At 38.7% G+C, this 25422-nt stretch overlaps 1 protein-coding gene across 1 annotated transcript in view; it reads right to left on the bottom strand.

Moving 5' to 3' along the window:
- The window catches only part of carmil3 (capping protein regulator and myosin 1 linker 3), a 178956-nt gene that overhangs the window by 57925 nt on the left and 95609 nt on the right, over positions 1-25422 (bottom strand). The window contains exons 11-17 of the mRNA XM_022677949.2: positions 24957-25051; positions 21597-21683; positions 16743-16852; positions 15064-15141; positions 13243-13319; positions 7046-7150; positions 5601-5670 (exon numbers count right to left, since the gene is read on the bottom strand). Of these exons, the coding sequence (XP_022533670.2) occupies positions 5601-5670; positions 7046-7150; positions 13243-13319; positions 15064-15141; positions 16743-16852; positions 21597-21683; positions 24957-25051 (622 nt within the window). The remainder of the gene's footprint in view (positions 1-5600; positions 5671-7045; positions 7151-13242; positions 13320-15063; positions 15142-16742; positions 16853-21596; positions 21684-24956; positions 25052-25422) is intronic.

Here is a 25422-nt window from a genome sequence, read left to right as displayed (position 1 = left end):
TGATTATGTTTGCTCTGAGTGCATGACTTTAATTCTTTTTAAATCCTGACAGCAGCTGAGATATATCTTATCTCAGTCTATAAATGTTTTTTTTTTTTCTAAGCTGGGCAAAGTTAGAACACTGCAAATATGCAAATACTTGATATAATGATTTGTTTTAATATGCTCTTACAGCGTGTATTGTGTCCAACTGCAGTTGTAATGTTTGTTATTTTGATTAATCCATGAAAATCAGAATGAGTTTTTAAATACCCAGTCTATTTTCTCTTAATTTACATGGCCAATTACCCAACCCACTCATTAGGACTCCCCCTATCACTAGTGATGCCCCAACACACCAGGAGGGTGAAGACTAGCACATGCCTCCTCCGATACATGTGAAGTCAGACTCCGCCTCTTTTCAAACTGCTGTTGATGCAACATTGCCAATTGGCATCACAGCGCATTTGGAGGGAAGCGCAGCGACTCGGTTCATACGGATACATATGGATCAGCTCACAGACGCCTTTTGCTGATCGACATCACCCTTTGGAATGATAAGGGCAATGAGCTCCATTCCTATACCCACACAGAGAGAGCAAGAACAATTGTGCTCTCTCAGGGCTCCAGCAGCTGATGGCAAGCTACATGAACAGGATTCGCACTTTGTAGAAAATCAGCTGAACGCACTGTTATGTTAAAATTAGAGGACAATCAGGAAACATGAAAAAAAAGATGCAACTGAACAGATTCTACAAAAACCGCTGAATTTCTGAGCTTATTTTAATGGTGGAAGACAACCAAACAAAAAGAAGGCTTCATTATGTATAGCTCAAACTTTAAACTCAGTGCCAAAACAGAGATAAATACTGGGTAAAAAGTCTTGATAAACACATGTTAAAGAGGAGGAAGAAGCTCCCTTGACGCTGTTGTTTCTTTATAAAAATCTCCCTGAAGTAAGCCAGACTTTATAACAACTAAAGGGGAAGTTGATTTAACTTTGATTTATTTTTGTTATACTGTAAGACAGGATAGGTTGAGTTTACTTAACTTTTTTAAGGCAGTCGGTTTGCTCAACGTTTTTAAGTAACGGGGAATGAAAACTTGAGTTAGCATAAATTAAAACATCAAGTTATTACAACGAAAGGGGAAGTTGATTTGGCTTTTTTATTCTTGTTGTAGATTGTAGACTCTGGATTGCAGAAGTCAAATGCCTCTTAAATGGCTTAAGGCAAGTCTATACATATTATTTTATTTAAATGCTTTATTTTTAATTGTGTATTAATTTGTGTGTTCACAGCAATAGGTTTTCTGACCGTGTTGTTGTGCTGTGGACTGAATTAGATCATTCAAATAAAGATAAGGTGGACATAAGATGCACGTCTGTTGGATTATCTTGTTTTACTTCGTTTACGACGAATAAAAGTCAAGAGTTAAAACGTGGATTTGTGTGGATTAAGTGTGGATTAGGTAGACAGGCTACCATCTGGAAACAACCGTCAGTTACACTGCCTTTTTTTACTTTCACTTCCGGAAACCCACTACAGAAATGTTTTGATATTGGTTTGATTTATCTAGAACCGGCACTGGTTGAATTATTTTATATAAAGTGGAGACAGGTTCGATTAATTTAGTGCGGGCACTGCACGAGTGGACATTAGCTACCAGTGGTGGAGAGGATATGTTATGATGACATGGTGTTATTGTGATTTGTTTAATAGGTACAGTAAATTAACAACTGTCTTACTAAACAATAGTCAAATTGCTATACTCTAACTTGACTTTTAAACAATAAGGTTTTTTATGCCCTGATGAACATCAGTTGTGACTAACACTGGAGTAGTGATGCTAACATCATGGCATTGATGCTAACGGTGATGCTAACAGAACAGCAGTGATGCAAATGGAACAATAGTACTACAAAACAACATGGAGCAATGCTAATGACACAGTAGTAGCTATTGACTAATAGTAGCAGAGTAGTGATGCTAATTAGGGCTGCACGATATTGGAAAAAAAAATACAAATGTAAATCTTTTTTTCTGCGATATATTTATCGTGATATTAAACAATGCAGGGCCCATGACATCACCAATTATTTTTCTTGATAATCAATAATCACACCTCTAGGATACATGTAGATACTAAAAGCCTGACACTCAGAGCAGCCTATGCCTTTCAGTATTTTAATCAGGACACACAAAGAAAACTACAGTATATACAAAACTGTAAACGTTTTAGTCTAAATAAATTATTAAAATGTTTAGTGCAAAATAACTACTTAGTAAAAATGTGCGAGTAAAATAAAAACTATATAAAGTTGTGCGCACACCATACCTAGCTTTAGTTTGAGTAAAGCAGGTAGTTTCACACTTTTTCTGTGGACACTTTTGAGTCTGATATTTACTGATATTATCTGGTTTGATTGAAACATCATATAAATATGTTTGAAGCTCTAAAGGTAAATAATATTGGTTGGGGAAGGAGATCTCACTTTTTTAGGTGTTTTTCTCAATGGGTTTCTTGTAGATTTAGCTTTACCACACTGGGATGTGATCACTATTTTAAGAAAGAGTAAGCTCCGCCCTTTCTAACCATATATGGATTATGTTTATGTGTGAAGGAATTCCTGAGTAATTAAGCTGAAAATACAAGGTGCGATTTTGGACGGAAAAATCATCCGTAGAGTTCTAAGGGTTAATTGACATCGCACATCCTGCTATTGCTATGTGACTATTGCATATATATTTTAACAACATTACCCAACATTCCCTCCTCTAGAGAGGCCTGTGCCCTGCCAAAATCTCCCAAACATTTATCTATCAGTTCAAGAGTTTATATTCTCATTGTTAATCACATGAATCAAACTCTGTGGGAACTAAACTAAAGGGGAGGCAACAGAAGTTCATTAATCACTCGCACTGCAATCCATCAACGCAGCAATCTTCCTCAAATACCACCGAACTACCATAATTATACTTCACCTCACTGCCCGAGACAGAACGTCAATTTCTCTTTTCCACTCTGAAACAAAACGCCGGCCAACGTTATTTTCAGTCCTTCAGAAACTGCTGTGCAGACATCTGATCTTAATGCATTCTGATAAGATGAGAGGAAGATGTTTTAAGGAATACAGTGACGAGCCACAGTGCAGTACCGAGAAACGCTTTCAGCTTACTCAGCATTCTCTTACTGCGGACCATCAGACAGCCAGATTCATAAAACCCAACGCCTCGTAAAATAAAATACGCCCAGTACTGAAGTGCTAGTCTCAATGACACTGAGGCAGCTATCAGCATCCTGTCTTTTCTTAAATACTGTGTTTAGTTTTGTTGTAGGAATGTCCTTGTCCTTGGTAAAAGGCAATCAAAATGGAGATATTTACAAAAAAATGCATATTTATGACCAAATCTGCACCAAAATGTCAGTATCTGAATCTAAAAAAGCATCTGAAAAAAGTTATAAAGAACTGCAGCAAAAAAAACAGCTGTGGCCAGACGCAACGACAGACACAACACAGACACTAAACACAGACTATATTTAAAGAAACTAGACACAAATGGATTGTGAATCGGTAACGGTATGGCAGCATTAACAAACAGCATACTAAGAATGGTCAGGCCATATGCTTTATAGTCCAGGACCTACACAGTTAATGCAAAAATAACAGTGAAAAGGCAAAAGAGAGGTTCAAAAACACAAAACGAAAAGGGTCGGCAACTACCCAAAATATAGAATCGACAAGGCAAAAGAGTAAACAATAAGAAAAACAGATTTGTAACTAAAAGACAAAAACAGGAAAACGAGTTTAAGTATGAGAGTTAGGTAAACTAGACAAGAAATGAGGGGTATTTATACACATGTAAGCAGGTGAAATCAATCAGTAGTTTGGAGAGTGTGAACGTCGGAGCATCACTAGTAAATGACAACACTGGACAAGCAAATTATCTCAATAGGACAAGAACTGTAAATACTGTATGTGTTTAAAATTGATTGTCAAAAACTTGACATCAATAAAAAGCTAAACAAAAAAATAGTTACCAGATATAGGGCCCTATTTCCCAGCCAGTGCAAGATGCATAGCAATACTCGTTGCTATCTTACACCCCGCCAACTGTCTATTGTAAGTCAGAGTTGAGCCGTGTAAGGTGGAAATCAGGGGATTGTGAAGGACTAACACTTTTTTTTTACTGTTTTCCACGTAATTCTGCATGTGTTCCGTAATTATTTTCATATCTTTAATATTAATCTAAACAGATAAAAAAAAAAAAAAAAAAAACATTGGGAAGAGGTGTCCAAACTTTTGAGTGGTACTGTATATATGAGTCCCAGTCTGCTTAGCACACAGCATTGCATGATCATGAATAGTGGTGGATGACGGGAAGCAGATGTTTGAGGTATTTTCTACCTTCAAAATCTACCTCACCGGCATTTTGAGAACACAGTATGGCATTCTGAGAGATTTTAATAGAAGTCAATGTAAAAAAAAAAAAATTATTTCAGGTAATTTTTGAGAATTTCTATTGGTCCATTCATCAATAAATTATGACACAGTGTGAGGGCCAATTTCGTATGTCTAAATCATGTAGTAATCTTAAAATCTGCAAATATGGAGGTACTTGTTTTTCATTGGACAGCGACAAAAGATCATTCGTTCAAAAAGCCACTTCGCTAAAGTACAATGTTATATGGGTGAGTTTCCGGTGAAGTTTCTCCAGCTCTAAGGCTGGGCGCAGCAGCATTAGCATTAGCTGCTAAACGCAGACTAGCTCTTTCGTCATTCAGAGGTGAGTATATTGGACTGTAGTCTACGTATTTACCATGTTTAAGCAAGCTACGCGGGACAAACCTCTAGCTGATAGCGCCCTGACTTACAGGAACACTCAGGGTTCCTCAGTCTAGCATTATCAAGCAGCATTTACCTTTAGCGGCTATTGCTAATACTGCTGCTTCCAGCCTTAGTGCTGGAGAAACTTCACTGAAAACTCACCCTTAGACAAAATACTGGAAATCTAAGCTTGCTATAATCAAACGGAAGCACTTTATTCACCCAAATATACAGTTTTAAGAAGAGAAATCTGTGTAGATTAACATCCAGCTGTTTTTTTTTGGAATTAAAGTTGTGTTTATTTAGGCACTTCCCTCCTTGCTCACTTCGATGTAGGCATCCTTGGTAGCGTCGCTTACTGTTTCTTATAATCCAGTGCACCTTATTGTCCAAAAAATACAGTAGCTAATATCCATTTTTTTTAAATACACCTAGATTGGCCCCCTACCTGAGAAAATGAGGATTTTGAGTGTCATTCTCTAATTAAATAATGATGCAAAGCAATGCAGATGAAATACGGCTCAGCTAAGTGTAGACGACAATACAAGTTTATGTTTTGTTCATAGATTGATGAAAGAATATTGGAAAATCAACCCCTGATATTAAACCCAACAACGGACGCATGCTTGTGTGTTTTTTAATGAAATAATATTTACAGTATATTAAGGTTGCTGTACTTTATAGGAGTTTAATCTCTGATTGGAATGCAGCCACACAGCCACATGCACTCACACACACATACACACACACACACCCAAACACAGATAAGGAAGAATCAAAGACAGTGGGGTACCTCGCATCCACTGACATCCAGGTGCAGGTCAGTGATGTGAGGGTTGGAGGACAATCCAAGAAAGAGAGCCCTGAATAGGAAAAAGCAGAAAGACAGAGGAGAAGACATTAGTGATTAGTGAGGATTCCCCTCCTCGGGCACTTCATCGTCCCTCTTAAGTTGCGGTGTTGTCTCTCTCAGGACTGTCACGCCTGATCTCCATTAAAAATCAAATCAGGCAGCTTCCTTTCAGGCAGTGTGAAAGTGTTACACAGGTCTTAAGGGATTAGAGAAAAAAGGAGCTTAGAGATTATTCAAGTGTTCTCTGAAGGAGCGGCGCGGTGGGAGTCAGCGCGCTGGAAAAAGCGACTGGTGTTCAGCTGGGCGTGACCGGCGGGTGCGTGCCAGATAGACACTCTGACCCCCATGACACCTTTCACAAAGCCTCTTCTCTCCGACGTGCCAAGATTCTCGGTGTGAAAGCTATTCCAGTGTCCCACTTCTACTGCAGCCAAAAATAGAGAGCTTACCAAACTGCAGGAATATGAGAAAGCACCAACATGACTGGGATAAGTCATAATGCTAATGCTAATGCTTATGATATCCTTCTGATTAGTAAGGTGAGAATTTTGTCACTTGTGAAAAAAACTCACTTGAGCATGTTATTAATATTCACTAGCATATGCATAAGCATATGCTACCGGGGTGGCATAAGGTGGCAGCTGCCACCCTAAAAGAAAGCCTTGTCACCCATGGTGCCACCTCAGAATTGAAAAAAATATATATATACCCCTATATATATAGGGGTTGGACAATGAAACTAAAACACCTGTCATTTTAGTGTGGGAGGTTTCATGGCTAAATTGGAGCAGCCTTGTGGTCAATCTTCATTAATTGCACATTATTGCACCAGTAAGAGCAGAGTGTGAAGGTTGGTTCAATTATCAGGGTAAGAGCACAGTTCTGCTCTAAATATTGCAATGCACACAACATTATGGGGGACATACCAGAGTTCGAAAGAGGACAGATTGTTGGTGCACGTCTTCCAGGGTCCAGGGATCCAGGGTAACATCAGCATACCACCAAGAAGGACCAACCACATCCAACAGGATTAACTGTGGACGCTGTAAGAGGAAGCTGTCTGAAAGGGATGTTCGGGTGATAACCCGGATCGTATCTAAAAAACATACTGTAAAACCACGGCTGCTCAAATCACGACAGAATTCAATGTGCACCTCAACTCTCCTGTTTCCAGCAGAACTGTCCGTCACCACAATAAATTATTGTGGTCTAAAACGAGGTGTTTCAGTTTCATTGTCCAACCCCTGTATATGCAGTACATCTTATATGCTAAATGTAGTGCTGTATAAGGGGGTGTTTGATCAAAAGTTTGTGTTGAATCTAATAACATTTTATATTGTTATAGAATTACAGAGTAAATAAAGCACGCCCCAGCACTGACTCACCTGAGCACATCCGGTGGCATCTTCATGGAGGAGAGGTTGAGGTGGGTGAGGCTGAACGCTGAGCTGAAGAACTGACGGAAGGTGGGCAGAGTTTCTCTGACTTTCCTGATGGAGAGAGAGGCCGGGAGAGAAGGATGGGTAGAGAAAAGAGAGAGAGAGAGAGAGAGAGAGTCAGCAGGAGAGGAAGAAAGTCAACCCAAACCCTTTCATCCTTATCTAATAACTCTGATTAATGCTTTCTTCTGGGAAGCTGTGCAGTTCAAAGGCCTTTCATGTTACCTTGATGCTTCTGCAATAAACATATTCCATAATGTATGACCACTATAGCAAGATGAAACCCTGAGCAATGGCCCGCAGACCAAGTCTGCCAAGTTCAAAAGAGCATTCTGTGGCTTCTGAGGAAAATGGATGCATTTTTACACTGTAGATTTACACTGTTCACAATGCAAAAAAAAATAAATAAAATAAAATAAATAAAAAAATAGGAAGGCTCTCTGGGAACTGTATGCAGAAGTTTTGTGCACTCCTGGCCAATTCAGATATGCTGTTGCTTTTAAAAATGCATGCAAAAAAACACAACCTTCCCTAAAGATAAGAACATATTAAAGAATTTACGGTACCACTTTAAAATAAGACTACCTTTATAAACCGTTTATAAATGGTTTACAATTAGTTTATTAATGGTTACCAATAAGGTTTTAAATACCTTAAAAATAATTAATAATCAATTATAACACATATAACACGTAGAAAGGGCAACAATGAATTGTTGTTTGCCAAATAGTGAACCCACAGCCATCTGTATTGTTGCCCTTTCAGGGGAAGGATACAAAAAGTTGTCTCAGAGATTTAACCTGTCAGTTTCCACTGTGAGGAACATAGTAAGGAAATGGAAGAGCACAGGGACAGTTCTTGTTAAGCCCAGAAGTGGCAGGCCAAGAAAAACAGAAAAAAAGAAGCCATTTTTGCAAGCATGCTTTTGCATACCTAAGGCGACTCTGCATACCTAAGGTTTCTTTCGCATCACTCTCCCAGACAGCTTCTCCTTGTGCAAAGTGCGCTGTATTGTTGACCGATGCACAGTGACACCATCTGCAGCAAGATGATGCTGCAGCTCTTTGGAGGTGGTCTGTGGATTGTCCTTGACTGTTCTCACCATTCTTCTTCTCTGCCTTTCTGATATTTTTCTTGGCCTGCCACTTCTGGGCTTAACAAGAACTGTCCCTGTGGTCTTCCATTCCCTTACTATGTTCCTCACAGTGGAAACTGACAGGTTAAATCTCTGAGACAACTTTTTGTATCCTTCCCCTGAACAACTATGTTGAACAATCTTTGTTTTTAGACCATTTGAGAGTTGTTTTGATGAGTCCATGATGCCACTCTTCAGAGGAGACTCAAATAGGAGAACAACTTAAGCAATTGGCCACCTTAAATACCTTTTCTCATGATTGGATACACCTGGCTATGAAGTTCAAAGCTCAATGAGGTTACCAAACCAATTTTGTGCTTCAGTAAGTCAGTAAAAAGTAGTTAGGAGTATTCAAATCAATAAAATGATAAGGGTTCCCATACTTTTGCACCGGTCAAATGTTTGGTTTAATGCATATTGCACATTTCCTGTTAGTACAATAAACCTCATTTCAATCCTGAAACATTACTGTGTCCATCAGTTATTAGATATATCAAACTGAAATGGCTGTTGCAAACACCCAAATATTTAGAACTAAAAATGATTAAGATTAATAGGGGTGCCCAAACTTTTTCATACGACTGTATAAATATATATGGATGGAGTTTGGGTGGTGTTTAAACTTAAACTTAAACACAACTGTATATACTGTGAATGGTTGGATGAATAATTCATCTTTGAGTGTGGAAGCAACAACTGTAGGGACCGTGTTCATGTTAAGCTCCAACAGAACATGATAATGCCTTCACGCTTTACACGACTCCTCGCCACGTCTCACGCGGAATACCATTACGATAACAGCGCCGGAGTGCCCGCGAGTGCCATGCAACCGGGCCGACATGCCAACGCTCTCTCTCTCCTTTATCATTCATGAGCTTTTTCCGTCTTATCGGCTCAAACAGCTTCACTGTACTGCTCTTCGTGACTCACAAACACATTACACACACGTACACACACATGCACGGTAGTACGTGTGTATGCATGGCGGTATAAGGTGGCACACGTGTGTGTGTGTGTGTGCCAGCGGTTGTGCTTTTGGAAGCGTGTGTGTGTGTGGGTGTTTCGTATGGGCAGATGTGATGGAGGAACGGGCTCCGGTCGTCACAGACGGGGTACAGCGGGAGTTCAATATTAACACGGCCAATCATTTACAAATTCATCCCCCCTCCCCATCCCCCCCCCTTCCAAAATGCTCTGCTGCTCCCCCGCAAATTCCAAAACCATTAGCGGCTAAATGCTTTTACATCGTGATTCACATCGAAGAGAGAGAGAGAGAGAGAGAGAGAGAGAGAGAGTGGGACAGTGACCAAAACAGAGAGAGAGAGAGAGAGAGAGAAAGAAAGAGAGAGAGATGGAGCGACTTGGGAAATGAGCAGTAAGTCTTGGTAAAATGACTCTCATTTTTCATAGCGTTTCTGGTAATGCAGTTACAGACGCTATTGCAGCGGAAGCTTCTGGAGGGAGCTTTATAAGGAGGAAGATATACATCATTGTGTTTTTTTTTTTTTTTGCACAGCTGCAGCCTGAAGCTTGCAGTTGACGTCTGTAAACACAACCCAAGACTGTTGGTGACAGTATTACTATTTTGAGCAGTCAAAATGGGCTTCCAAGTGGTGCAACTGTCTAACTGCTTGCCCTTTTTTTTTTTTTTTTTATAATTTTATTTCTAATTTTTCCCATTTTCTCCCCAATTTACACGGCCAATTACCCAACCCATTCATTAGGACTCCCCCTATCACTAGGAGGGTGAAGACTAACACATGCTTCCTCCGATACATGTGAAGTCAGCCACCGCTTCTTTTCGAGCTGCTGCTGATGCAGCATTGCCGGGCAGCCAGCGAGCTTGGAGGAAAGCACAGCGGCTCGGCTCTGGTACATCAGCTCACAGACGCCCTGTGCTGCAGATATCACCATAGGAGTGATGTGGGGAAAGAGCGCCATCTACCCACCCGGAGGGAGCAGAGCCAATTTTGCTCCCTCTAACGCCGGCAGCTTGATGGCAAAGCTGCATCAAGCTACGAACCGGCGACCTCCCGCTCATAGTGGCAGCGCTTTAGACCGCTGGGCAACTCGGCGCCCCTAACTGCTTGCCCTTTAATAGGAAATTAGACACAGAAGGCCTTATCTTACACTCTGTGCATGGTGTGTCGTGATGCTCATTGCTATCTCAGCTTTCTCAGCTTGTGTCTGCATTGTTTAAATAGCAATGGTGCTTGTGATTACATCTGGTGTATTGCTATCTTGGCAGCAGAAGCTATAGGTGCTCCACTGACTGAAAACAAGCTAGGGAGATGTCAACAGTCAGACGTTCATTGCTATCTTGGCAGCGAATTGTTAAGACAAGCAAATCCTCCACTCGCATACGGTGTAGCAGTTTACAAAACCATAGCGCGAGACTATATATCTGTAGCTATGCAAACTTTTACATTAACACAAAATATAGGAAAATAACAAAAAAAGATGAACAGAGCTTTCAGACCTCAAATAATGCAAAGAAAAGAAGCGAAGAAGCGCTGGGAACATCTAGGTGGCTGCGCCATTAAAATAGCAGTGAGTTCTCTATTAAAAAAGAGAAAGAATAAAAAAAATGAAAACAAAAAGGACACTTAGGGTTACTTTAAATAGTCCAAAATTCCAAAATTCATGCCAATATTTATTTTTTAAAATGCCAGACAATTAGACTTGTTTTTAAACATATGGACATTGAGTTTGAGGATCCACAGATCACAATAAACAGGGTCAGCATGGAGGCATGAGCTAAGCATTTCAGAAAACCAATGAAAAGCACTTAACCAGAAATTCTGCAGGAGAGAGCAAAACCAGAATACGTGTAGAAGAGACCCATTCGCTGTTTTACATCCGTTGCAGTGTGTAATAGACTCTACAGAGCTGCATATTTTGCTTAATCTAACATTTTACTCGCTTAACCCTTTGATGGATGGTGGTCACTGTGAGCGTAGAGATAAATATACTGTTAAATACATGTTTATGTACATACGATGGCTGCCTTGTGTATAACCCGTTGTCTGTTTGGTGTTTTGTTTGTGTGCTTCCTCAAAAATGAACGCACCTTACAGCCGGGCTGAAGCAATTGAAGTAAATTAAACTTTAAAAATCAGTACAGGGGTGGCGAGTGGTCCAGCAGTGGTCTAAAGCACTGCCACTATGATTGGGAGATCGCTGGTTTGAATCCCAGTCATGCAACTTGAATTTAGCTACCAGAGCCCTAAAAGAGAGCAAAATTGGCCTTGCTCTCTCTCTGGGTAGGTAGATGGTGCTCTTTCCTCTTATCACTTCTAGGGTGATGTTGATCAGAACATGGCATCTGTGAGCTGATGTATCTGAACCGAGCGCGCTGTGATGCTACTGGGCAATGCCACATCAGTTCACATGTGTCGGAGGAGGCATGTGCTAGTCTTCACCCTCTTTGTTTTGTGACATCACCTGTGATGGGAAATATGCAGCTGAATGGGAGGGACAATTGGCCAAGCTAAATTGCGGAAAAAAAGGGAAAAAAATAAATTTAATAAATGTATTTTTTAAAAATCTGTACTATAAGACATTGTTTTACTGCATTCTTTACCACAATTTTTATTAATTAATTAATTAATTCATTCATTCATTCATTCATTCATTCAGAATGTCTACAAGAATACTCCTAAAAAATACAAAAATACAAAACCTTTAAAGTTCTTTCCTTTAAAGAAATAACAGACAGAAAACCATAGAGAGGTAAGTGCAGTTTTCAACACCATCAGAAGACTCTTGGAACTTGAAAGGTCAAACTCAAATTCACAACAGCATCAGAAGATAAGTAACTAAAAGTCAACAGCTTGTACAGTATGATGGGCACCTTCAAGCTTTTTATTTTGTGTTGATTTTTTTATCAGGTGTTTTTTGTTGGTATTTTTTTTTGTTTCTTTCATGAATACCAAGTGTGACAGTCTGTTACTGTAATTACTATAAATCAACAGTACCAAAGTAGTCAAAAGGTTTTTGGATACACCTTAAATTCAGTGTTTTTTTTTATTATTATTTTAAAATGTTCTGCATTGTAGCTTAATACTAAAATCATTCAAACTATGAAGAAAAACATATGGAATTATTAACTGAACAAGTAAAATAGAGATAAAACAAACCAGAACATGGTTTATGTTTTAGATTCTTCAAAGTAGCACCTCTTGCTTAGATTAGACAGTTTTGGACATCTCTGCTGGATTTTCTCAGTCAGCTTTATGAGGTAGAGTCACCTGGAATTCAGGCTTTCAGTTAACAGCTGTGCTGCTGAACTCGTCAAGAGTTAATTAAACTTGAATTTCTTGCCTCTTAATGAAGTGTTTGAGAGCATCAGTTAAAGCAAAGTAGTGAAGAGGTAGAGTTACAGGTATACAGGGAATAGTGAATATTTGACTAATGTTTTAATCCAGATTATGAGAAGCAAGAACTGCTCAACTAAGAAAAGAAATAAAATGACTTCTTGGTCAATCTGAACATTTTTAGGAATTTTGAAAATGTCCTCAAGTTCCGATGAAACTGGCTCTCATCAGGACTGCCCCAGGAAAGGAGGAGCAAGATTACCTCTGTTGCACAGAATAAGAAACCTGAAGTTAACAGCTCCCCAGATATGAGTATTTTTGTTTGTTTAACACTTTTAAGCTACTACATGATTCTATATGTGGTTATTCATAGTTTTTCACAGTAACTCTATAATGTCATTTTGACCAGAGTTACCCAGACATTTGCATGCCACTGTATTATTAAATAATAAATACACCCATTAGCTTCCACTATAAGTGTCAGTGTGATTTTCTGCCCAATCATCATAAGACAGACCTTCTATTAGCGGCTAATTACCACTCCAGTCTCTGCTGGAACTGTGCCAAACAGCGCAGAGACAAACACCACCTGTGCCAAACAGCGAGCCTGAGCCGATTTACCGCCACACAAAAGCTGCAATTAATCCGGGGTCAGCTCCGTTCAGTCTGAGACACGGCGGCGTTAAGCTCACCTGTGAGAGAAGGAGTTCTTGGAGAGGTTGAGATAAGACAGGTCGGCGCAGCAGCCGCGCAGCAGAGCTCCGAACAACTGCAGAAACACAACACAACACAATCAAACAACACCATCAAACACAGACTCAGAGCACAGACACCGGGATCTGCGGTCAGTCACACAGACAGACAAAAACAATAAGTCATTTCTACTTTAAAAAAAAGTTTGCAACTTTCTGCATTCGCTTTTTTTAAGTAAATTTAATTTCATGTAAATTTAAGTAACTTCAACTCGGTTACATAGAGTAAATAAGTAAACTGAACTTTTAGTAACATTTACCTAATTTCTGTATACAATATTACCTAATTACAATTGCTTAATTCATACAATATTACTCAAAATAATTTATGATACATAATATATCATAATTCCTGAAATATTAATATTTTTAGTTAAAACACTCATTCAAATATTAACATAATCTCACAGATTTATTTTGTAGACAGACCAAGTCTCACTGTCTCAACACATGGATGGCATGTAATACATTGTTTTCAGTATACTAGTATAAAGAATGTATTACAAGCCACCCATGTGTTGAGACAGTGTAATATGTGTGTTTTAACTAAAAATATTTAAATTTCAGGATTTTTTTTTGGTAAATTTAATTTCAGATAAATTTAAGTAACTTCAACTCGGTTTCAAGACTTAAATGTTACATAGTGTCACGGATGACCCAGGCAGGGAGACGAGGAAAGCGGGCACAAGTGCAGGTAAGAACAAAAGGAAATATTTAATAAATAAATAACAAAGATAAACAAAGAAACAAGTAAACACGTAACAAAGATAATAAACCAAAATAAACGAGGGAGACTAGAGAACATAAACAAACTAGAGATAATAACAATGATAAACAAACAGGGAATATATATATGGAGCAAAACTAGAAAATAAACACAAAGCAGGGTATATACAAGAGAATAACAAGGGAAACTAGAAATAAACAGGACTAGGAAGACTAAACTGAGCAGGGCAATAAACAGGGAAAATAACAAGGAACAGAGGCTATGAAAAACGGAGAAACTACGAAACACGGAGAGACAAAACAACAGGGGTTAGTGCAAAGACCGACGGAGACAAAGTGGTAGACGAGGGCTATTTAAAGAAACAGGAAACACTATAATTAGAAACACCTGGGGAAGGGGCGGAGCTACAAATGAGACACAGGTGGAAAAGTACTGAGACAGGAGACACAGGGGAGCACAGGTCACGTGGGGAAGACACACAGACACGAGACGAGACCAGGATGTGACACATAGAGTAAATAAGTGAACTGAACTTCAGTCAATCCTTTCTTTTAGTAAACTTCACTTAATGTCTGCATTCAATATTACCTAATTACAATTACTTAATTCATACAATATTACTCAAATAATTTATGATGCATAATATATCATAATTCCTGAAATTGTAATATTTTTAGTTAAAACACACATATATTACACATCAACACATGGATGGCATGTAATACATTCTTTATACTAGTGTACTAAAAATAATGTATTAGATGCCATCCATGTGTTGAGACAGTGAGACTTGGTCTGTAGGAATTATGATATATTATGTATCATAAATTATTTGAGTAATATTGTATAAATAAAGTAATTGGAATTAGGCAATAATGTATGCAGAAATTAAGTAAAGGTTACTAAAATCTGAAATTAAATTTACTTAAAAAAAAAAGCAAATGCAGAAAGATGCGAAACATTTTTTAAGTCAATTTTACGCATCATTTTTTTATAGTGTAGAGTTCAGGTGAGTCCCAGACAGTGACACTTACTGAATCCACTGCACAGTCCGTACCCGACAGATCCAAATGCACCAGGCAGTTGGGCTGAGCCAAGAATAGATACAGGTTCTATGGATACAAGAGAAAATGCAGGCGGTTAGAATGTTATAATGTGTGTGTGTGTGTGTGTGTGTGTGTGTGTGTGTGTGTGTGTGCAGTTGTAGTCAAATCAGTTTAATACACTTTTCATAATCATGAAGGTCATTACACTACATTTACATTTACAGCATTTTGTCACCTTACAATCACAAACCGAAATGTATATTATTGAGATTTTAAGCGAAAGACCAACACAAAGTATTGCATAAGTGTGGAACGATGTGGAAAATGATGCATGAGTTTCAAGATTTGTATCAAATAAAAGTCTGAGGAGTCTCACATGCAAAAGTATTCATCCCCCCTATATCAATACTTATTAGAGACACCATTCGCTGCAGTTACAACCGTAAGTGCCTTGGGGTTTGTCTCTACCAGCTCTGCGCATCTGGAGACTGTAGAGATTTTTGCTCATTCTTCTTTACAAAACAGCTCAAGCTCAAGCCAAGTTGGATGGAGAGCGTCTGTGAACAACAATTTAATGTCTTGCCACAAAATCTCAGTGGTATTGAGGTCAGGACTTTGACTGGGACATTTTATGGAATTTCTGGTGTGCAAATGTTGTGTCAGTGATAAAAGTGTCTCCAATAGCATCCCACACATTTTGGCATAGCATTTGTGTCTTCAAGGAAAGCTCTTGAGATGTCACCAGCATGTGGATGGGCATTGTCCTGTTGGAATAGCTGTAGTACTAGGGGTGTAACAGTATGTGTGTTCTTTACGAATCTTCACAGTGTAATGCAGATAATTTAAATTGTCCACAACCGTCACTACGCTGAAAACGCACCCTGCCATAGGAAATGAATGGTTTCCTGTCACTTTCCAGTGTGAATGCAGGGTTAGGCGCTCGTACTGTCTCTTCTCTCACTCGTGCCGCCTCTCCCTCTCTCTCTCTCTCTCTCTCTCTCTCTCTCTCCCTCTCTCTCTCTCACTATCTGAGATATTATAACACAGTAAAAATAATCTAGTCTGTCAAACCTAAACCACACTACACTTTTTTTAACTGTCAACTCACAATTATACTGGGAAATTCCAGCATAAAAAAAAAATAATAATAATAATCATGATTTTAATTAATTTTTAAGTGATTGACACCACTAATCTAATTTAATTTTGACAATCTAATGCTGATATTTCTCAAAAAGAACTCAAACACTGAAATGCATCCAGTAATACGCTTAGGAAAAAAAAAAATATTTGTAGTTAAATAGTTAGTTAAAGTAATGCTTTGTTTAAATCAAGGTGTGAACCGAACTGTGAATTTTCTGTGCTGTTACACTCCTATATAGTACTATATGTTAAGAAAAGGAATCATTAACAACCACATTGTCAGACCTATTACTCATTGAAAATGTGACAATTTCTTCTGGGTGCAGCTGTATATATATATATATATATATATATATATATATATATATATATATATATATATATATATATATATATATAAAGATGATGAGTGTATATAAAAGGAGAGAGTAATTTATGTACAGTATTTATTACACCTGATCAATACAGTGTACAGTATCTCATTCTCATATAGTAAGTGTGTGTGTCTGTGTGCATGTTCTGACCGTGGCGTCCTCTCCTGACAGAATGCCTGGATTTTTGCTCAGGTCCAGATGCAGCAGAGAGTTGGAGTAGTCGTCGCTGGAGCATAAAGCCTGAGACAGAGACGTCACACCTGAGGACACAAGTAGGATAATGAACAAGAGACTAGAGACGCTCCTGGATAAGCTTGTTTGTGGAGTGACTGTTTTGGAACCCTTATAACCTACCAATGCTTCAGAGAACATTTTGTGTGAGCAGATTATATTAAAACTATTAGACATCATGATATTTATCCTATACACGATGTAAAACCCGATAAGTTGACTAAACTCAAAACTTTTGGTGTAACCGATTACCTAATACATTTTAAGTTCATGCAATATAATTTTTTAGTACAATGAACTAAACAAATACATATATATTTAAAATTTATATTAAATTTACTTGTATTTCAGCAGCTCAGTAAATCAATAAATCAGTAAATGCAGTTCAGTAAACGATGCTTGTTCTATAGTCTACAAGACAGAGGCCAATAATTTAATCATAATATATGATCTACAAGTTTACCTAACCTAGCCTGGGAGGAAGCACTACACACTGATGGTGAGTGTTAGTCAGAAACTGTTGGACACACCCAGTATGCAAATAGATTGTGACAGAAGCCAATGGAAAAGAAGCTGTTAATGACAACAGACTAAACTCACTTATTATAAGTTGGTTCAAGTCAAAGCTCTCAGTTTGAATGTGTAATATGTGCCCACGAATGTTCAACTAACTCAAAATAGTTGAGTAATGTTTAGAAATCTCCAATTTTATGTAAAATAGACTTAATTTATTTGAGTTCAAACAACTTCTGGGTTTACAGTGTATCTACAAGATCTAACACTTAACAGCTAGTTTACTTTGGCCGTTTATAATCCATTTAGCAACATTTAATCCAAACGTTAATCTGTTAAGATCTAACACTTAACAGTTAGGTTACTGTGGCTGTTTTGCTATTCAAATAATTATATTTTCAGTGCTAAAGTCCCAAAATATAAGACAGGGGTCGGCAATTAAGTTTGGCCGCGGGCCAGATTTTTTCCAAGCCATTACATGGCGGGCCACAAGCACTTGGGTGGGGGGTTTGGGGGGGGTTTTGGGGGGGGGGGGGGGTTTGGGGGGGGATTGGCGGGCGCGGTGGCGGGAGGGCGCTCTTAAAATGACAAGCAGACATTCAAGTGGGCTGATGTGGGTGAAATCTGTGGACTGACCATTGGGGGCGCTATTAATGATATACCTGTTTGTTAAATAAAAAAAAAAAAAACGAATAAAAAAAAAATAATAATAACAGAATAAAGAAGCTAGCAGTTATCTAACAGCCCGTGGCTCTATCAAAAAATCTTTAATAAATTTTTCTGTTTTGGAAAATTAAGTTTCTAAATAAAGAGCATTTTTGAGACGGACAATCCGATTTTTTTTTTCATTATAGTTCAACCTCACGGGCCAGATGTTTCTTGCTTGCGGGCCGCATCTGGCCCGCGGGCCGCCTATTGCCGACCTATGATATAAGACATCTCTACCTACACTGAAACATGAATATATCTAGTTTTTAATTACTCCACATTTGTTCAAAATACCAGACACTGTGTATTTTTTCCTTAATATAATTTATTAATGTAATCCCAACAAATCTTTTTAGGTACACCTGCACAACAAACAAAAGTCTTGTTATATTTACTAGAGTTTTAGTCACTACCTGTGTCAATGCTTTTTCTACAGTGTTGCTTCATGCAGCTTTCCTATAGGCTCCTGGTACCATATATTTGCATATTGGGTGTGGCTTATCCCTTACTTACCATCTTTGTGTGCAGTAATTATAATATACATGTTGATTGGCAGGTCTCAGTGTTGTAGAGCTGTAAGAGCACATTAACTATATTCTGTGTTCCTAGTGATCACAGTATGCTGGCTTTGAGCTACAGAGTTCACTCTTTACCCAGTTTACTCCTGTATTGCTACAGTATTAAACTGTCAGTAATGGCAGTTAAATAATAATAATATACTAAATATGTTGAGAATACCCATGGTTAACTTAAAATGATAAGTTATGTGAATATTACTAAAGTTTTATTAACTTGAAAGTGTGTGTTAAAATAAAGATGAATTATTAGTTTATTTGACTAAACAGATCATTTTTTAAAAAGGAAAAAAATTAAACACTTAAGTTGAGTTAAGTCAGCTTTTTAAGTCAGCAGTGTACAAGAGAAAATTAAGTTGACAATACTTAAAAGTCCATTGACACTACCTAAAAAAATGTGTTAGCCCTACTTGAGAAAATTAAGTTGTAAATAATTGAAAAAGTATGTTAGCACTCCTTGAGAAAATTGAGTTGTAACTAATTGAAAAAGTATGTTAGCACTCCTTGAGAAAATTGAGTTGTAACTAATTGAAAAAGTATGTTAGCCCTACTTTAGAAAATTGAGTTGTAACTAATTGAAAAAGTATGTTAGCACTACTTGAGAAAATTAAGTTGTAACTACTACTCTTGCTTGATCTACCTAATTATCTGAAGCAAAAAATTGACGTGATTTTTTAAGTAGATCAAGCACACTATTTTTTTCAGTGTACAACTTTGTGAGTAAAGTCACAATTAACCATTTTCTGTCTCTTCCAGATCTGTTATACGTTTTAGCGCAAATACAAGATACAACCACACCACGAGTCACTCTTCATTGGCCCACATTCGGAGACAGCCCTGCTAGCGATCTGCTCCGATGGCAGAGCACCACCGCCTCAAAGAACATGCCTCATCAAATGCAGCTAACAAGGCCATTTCACCACACACACACATACACACACTGCTCCCACACTCCCCCATCCACCCAACCCCAAGCTAATGCACTTTTCTCAGCCACTATATTTCTCTCCCTGCCCTTAGAAACGGCCGGGCTGGCTGGTGGCATTTGGGTGCTGAGCGCTGAATTTTAGCTCATCATTTACGTCTGTGATGCTTCTGGCATTTAGCCTAGCATTAGCGTTTGTTTTCCCCGCGTTTTTGTTTGTCATCTGGCGAGGGATGAAGTCTCGTCACATGTGCCCTTAATCAAGTGAACGACTCGCGCTGAATAACGTTAGGCTAATCAAATAACCGGATCACGCTGCCGGTGTCGGGTTACGCTGGAAAGTGCAGCGAGGGCAGGGCCGATTGATTCATCCGTTTGCTCGAGCTGGAAGTCGACTCCGCAATGCGTATTGGAATGGGCACAGTGGGATACGGGAACCCCAGGCTGTCCAAAACTCAAGCAGATTTCTTTGAACTGCTGTGAATTTGTGTGGCGTCAACACCAGCAACAGTCTTCTCCACCATGCTGATGCTAACCCATATGAATAGAAACTTGTTATTATTAGGTTACTGGACATTCACTGGCACTTCATGATCTTATAATATATACTCAACTTGCTGGGGCATTGTTACCAATCACGTGGTACTACAGCAACCATTTGGTAACACCTGAGGAACCACCTGAGACACTACGCCAAAACCTATTAGCATCTAGGATAATAGCTGTGCAAATCTTAGCAATCATAACACTATCTATGAACCACATAGAAACATCATAGCAACCCTTGTCAACTATTTAGCAACATCCTAGCAACCCCTTTCAACCACTCAGCAAGATCATAGCAACCATCTGTCAACCACTGAGAAAGATAATTGCAACCTCCTGTCAACCACTTAGCTGTATTACAGCAACCCCCTGTTAAAAACTTAGCAGCATTATAGAAACGCCTTATCAACTACCTAGAAACATCATAGCAACCCCTGTCAACTATTTAGCAACATCCTAGCAACCCCTTTCAACCACTTAGCAGCCTCATAGCAACCACCTGTCAACCACTCAGCGAATTCCTAGCAACCACCTGTCAACCAATTAGCAAGATCATAGCAACGGCTAGTCAACCACCTTGCTCAAAAGGTTACATCATTTTGAAACAACAATTTTTTATTTAACTAATGAAAAAGAAAAAAAAAAAACATCTGAAATATTCTAGCAAACACCAAGTAAAACCATAGCCAGCCCCTGTCAATCACTCAGCAACATCATAGCAACCCCTTGTCTACTACTTAGCAACACCATAGCAACCCCTTGTCAACCACTTAGCGACATCATACCAGCCCCCTTGTCAACCACTTAGCAACATGATCGCAACCACTTGTCAACCACTTAGCAACACCATAGCAACCCCCTGTCCACCACTAAGCAACTTCATAGCAACCACCTGTCAACCACTTAGAATATATAGAGAATAATTTTACGTAATTTTGACATTTTGACAGTTTTTTTTTTTTCATTTAACCAATTAAAAAATCAAGCTATTTAAATGTGTTCTACAAATTCATTGCCACACTTTCATCTTGTGGTAACCCCTTAAGAAAGTAACCTTCAGAATCATTTTAATCTTACCTAATATTTTGAATATTTTCTACAAGCGCAGCTGAGGTAAATCTTAAGCTAAAGCAACTCTAGGGCAAGCATGTTTTTTTTTTCTTTTATCCAATGCCAATTTTTCTTTCACATAACTTGATTAAAACGTGATTAAAATGAGAAAATATGATTTTTGTGTACGCTGACATGAATATATGACTAAAATAATTAAACATGTTAAATAACTTTTATTTTATATTTGCATTAATATGTTTAATTAAACTGCTTTTATATGGCATTACTCAAAGAACCCTTTGTGTCTTCTTATTTTTTTTAAGACGAAAGCACAGAGTAGGTGTTTCTGATAAAGTGGACAGTGGGTGGATCAGCAGGAGGTGAATGTGAGGGTGGTTTGCGTGGCCAGCAGGGGGTGCTGGCTCCCTGAGGAGACGACAGAACTGCACACACCCTTCGAGGACAGCGAGGTTTTGGCGAGGTTGAGCAGACGGAGGCCTTTGCTGAGCCGACACACCTGCTGGATGAGATTTGACACTCCTGCAGAAAGACACACACACACACACACACACACACACAGGCATGCATTGCTGTTAGAAATGCCTTTGACCTACACACAGTATGCTAACTTGCATACACAGATAAAAAAAATACAAAATGATGGTCAGCCACTGCTGCTGTCTTTGAAGAGAAATGCACGCACATATATATATATATATACACACACACACACACACACGCACTCGCATGCATGCACAGACATGCACACCCACCCACCCACACATACACACTTCTGATGTGATAGAGAGAGACATGTGTCAGACATGACTGAGTGTGGCATACATTGAGACTCTGACCCTGTTCGACCGAGAAAAAACAACAGAGGACAAACACACACACACACACACACACACACACACCAACTGACACAAAAGAATGCAAATATCCCACTCTTCTTTCGCATATACATATATATGCACTTATATAAATAAAAGGTAAGGAACTAAGAATTAATACCACTATAAAAAAAAAAAAGATTTGACCAATATACAGTAAACATTTCGTCACTGTCCAATGAAAAACAAGTATCTCCATTCTTTTAGATTTTTAGTTTACTACATAATTTGGACAGACAAACTGTCCCTTACACTGTGCCAAAATTTCTTAATGAACGGACCAATAGAAACTCTTCGAAATGACCTGAAATAAACTCTTTTCACATTGACTCCCATTGAAAGTTTAGAAGGTTTTATCTCTCTCCAGTAAAGTTGCTGTTTTGGAGATTCTTGTTTTGCATTGGACTGCGGTGATATACATTAATAAATCTTTGACTTAATATTTATGTAGCTCCTCTAATACACCCACCTACTTATAAGACTTATTAGACAAAATAAACATGTTCTATAGAGAGACAATGAATTGTGCAATTGTGAAATTGAGAATGTTAGCTGTCTGACTGCATTGTGTCTACTGTGAAGTTTGGTAGAGGGGGGATAATGCTATTGCATTGTTTCTCAGGGGTTGTAGCAGGCCATGGTTCTTCAATCCTGTTCCTGGAAGTCCACTCTACTGTACATTTTAGTTCTTGCTCTGCTTTACATTTAAATGTATAATTACACTTACATTTAAGGTATTTAGCAGACGCCCTTATCCAGAGCGACTTACAACAGTGCTTCATTATTTACTTCAAAATATCTATAGCTAGTTTGTAGAGACTAGAATCAAGAGATACACAGAACTTGATCATGTTAAGAACCCAAGAAGAAAATTAGTTTAAGAAGTCTTTGAAAAGATGAGTCTTTAGTCTGCCTTTGAAGACCGCAAGTGACTCCTGGAGCCGTTCTGACACCCAGTGGAAATTTGTTGAAGAATCAGGATGTTTGTTTTCTGTTGGTCTTAAAGGGATGGTGATTCAAGCCAAACCGTACTGGAAGCTCTAAGAGCTCTTGGTACAATCTGGCTTTGACCATCATCGGCATCAAGTATGAAGGAGCTGGTCCATTTTTGGCTTTGTAAGCCAGTGTCAGGGTTTTGAATTTGAAATTGATGCTGGTGGCAACAGGAAGCCAGTGGAGGGAACGCAGCGAAGGAGTCCCATGACTGAAGTTTGGAAGATTTAAGAGGGAAGAGTCGTGCTGCTGCCTTGTTCTAAACTAGTTGCGGGGTTTTGGTGGCTCGCAGTGGAAGACCAGCCAGTAGAGAGTTGTAGTAGTCAAGTCTTGAGATGACAAGAGACTCCACAAGCACCTGAGTGGCTTCCTGAGATAAAACGGTCGAATTCTCTGAATGTTATACAGTAGAAATCTGCACAGCCGAGTCAGATTTTCAACATGGCTTGAGAATGATAATTGGTCATCCATTCCTACGCTTTGTTTTGTTTTTTTTGGAATCCAACCCCAACAGAACAGTCTTTACTCACAGAAATAGAAGTGAAGCCCATGTCAGGTACTTGTGAGGCTCATAGGTTAGCTCTTCGAGCTCTTAAAGCTTTTAGACCCAGCAGACTTAATGCATCTGATATGTCTGCTTTACCAGAGCTCAATTACAGAGTTTACCCTCCACAAAATGCTAAGAGCAGACGTATGGATTTCTTAGTGAATGTATCAAATTTAGCATCTTCAACCAATTCACACAACTCCATCTTTTTGGAAGTAGCCCATTAAAATGTTTATGTTTAATATTTTTGATCTGTGTTCACAACAGTCTTCAGACTGGGTTCACGCTGAATATAATACGACCATTAACCATATACCGTATGTTTCGCACTATGAGGTGCACCGGATTATAATGCGCTTTATGCGACACTAGTAAGGAACAGGGGTGTCGCCAGCTAAGCTAAGACAAAACAAAACTGTAGTTCTTAAAAAAAAACATTCAAGTCAAACGAGTGCTGGATGTTAATTTTAATGTTTATTTGGGTGAGAAAAGTGAGTCCGTTTATTTACAGTAAGCTTACGTTTCTAGATTTCCACTAAGGCTGGGTGCAGCAGCATTAGCATTAGCAGCTAATTAGCTGTTTTATTTTAAGGGGCGATTGAAGAAACCTATCGTGATTGAAGGGACCTATCGTACAACCTGCATGTGTACAGCTCTTTGCTACACCTCCCGATGCGCCCAAAAAGCCATAGACTTCACACAGGATCTATCTATCTATCTATCTATCTATCTATCTATCTATCTATCTATCTATCTATCTATCTATCTATCTACGCAGAGTCATATCTATCATGAATGCACAGAGTCAGTATCCTCTGCTGAGATGTGCAAAAGCGTCGCACTGTTAAGATACGAACGTGCCAAAGTCAGAGCACACCCGGCTCTTAAAGGGAATGGCAACTGGCACACTGATTGGTTTATTTCATGATAAGCCAAAACACACCCATAATTAATTAAGAGAGTTAGTACATCCCTTTCAAGCGTTTTGTGCAGCACAAGGCCTATTTTTTGAGCTCTCATGATACCAAAGACACACCGACACGCCCCTTAATCCAGTCGTGCGATCCGTAATTGACTGGTGTGCTATAGGTATATAGGTATATAGTATCAGCCTAATTGCTTAGGTGATCTACCTCCATTTTTACAAGCCGAGCTATAATGTAATCCTGCCTACTCCCTCTCCTTTTTATACCACTGTGCCTTTTTATAGAAAACACTGCATATTGATATTTCTATGTTATTGATATTTCTATGTTATTCTATGCGCATCTCTAAAATGTGGCACAGTGCCAAGAGACTGAGAGGGTGGGATTACAGCCAGACAGCCAAACAGAGCCACATACACAGACACAGTCAAACACACACCGCCCGCCCCACCTTGATTGTCCAGTGTGTTGTGGGCCAGGTTGAGCGAGTGCAGCACAGACGCCGGGTTCTCTGCCAGGGCTGCTGCCATCTTCTGAGGGAAATCTCTGAGAAAAATAAATAAATAAATAAATAATAATAAAAAAAACAAAACAGAAATGACTTAAAATTGACAGATGAAAGATGAAAGATAGAGGAGACAGGAAGTCGAAGGAGAGCGAAAGGCAAGGCTGGGTGAAGTGAGGGAAGAGATTAACAAGAAAAAACAAGCAGAAAAGAGCAAGAAGATAGACAGGACGGAAGGTCAAAAGTGGAGGGGATGGACAGGTGGAAAAAAAGATGGATTTTTTGCTAACACTTTCTGTGAATTTCTTCTATATTAAACTCTATAAACATGTATATTTTCATAACATATATTATAAGGTACCACTTTAAAATAAGACTACCTTTATAAACCGTTTATAAATGGTTTACAATT

This window comes from Astyanax mexicanus, chromosome 8 (genome assembly GCF_023375975.1).
Source record: "Astyanax mexicanus isolate ESR-SI-001 chromosome 8, AstMex3_surface, whole genome shotgun sequence".
Classification (NCBI taxonomy): Eukaryota; Metazoa; Chordata; class Actinopteri; order Characiformes; family Acestrorhamphidae; genus Astyanax; species Astyanax mexicanus.
The sequence above is the reverse complement of the archived record's forward strand: the minus strand, read 5'-3'. Positions and strand labels throughout refer to the sequence as shown.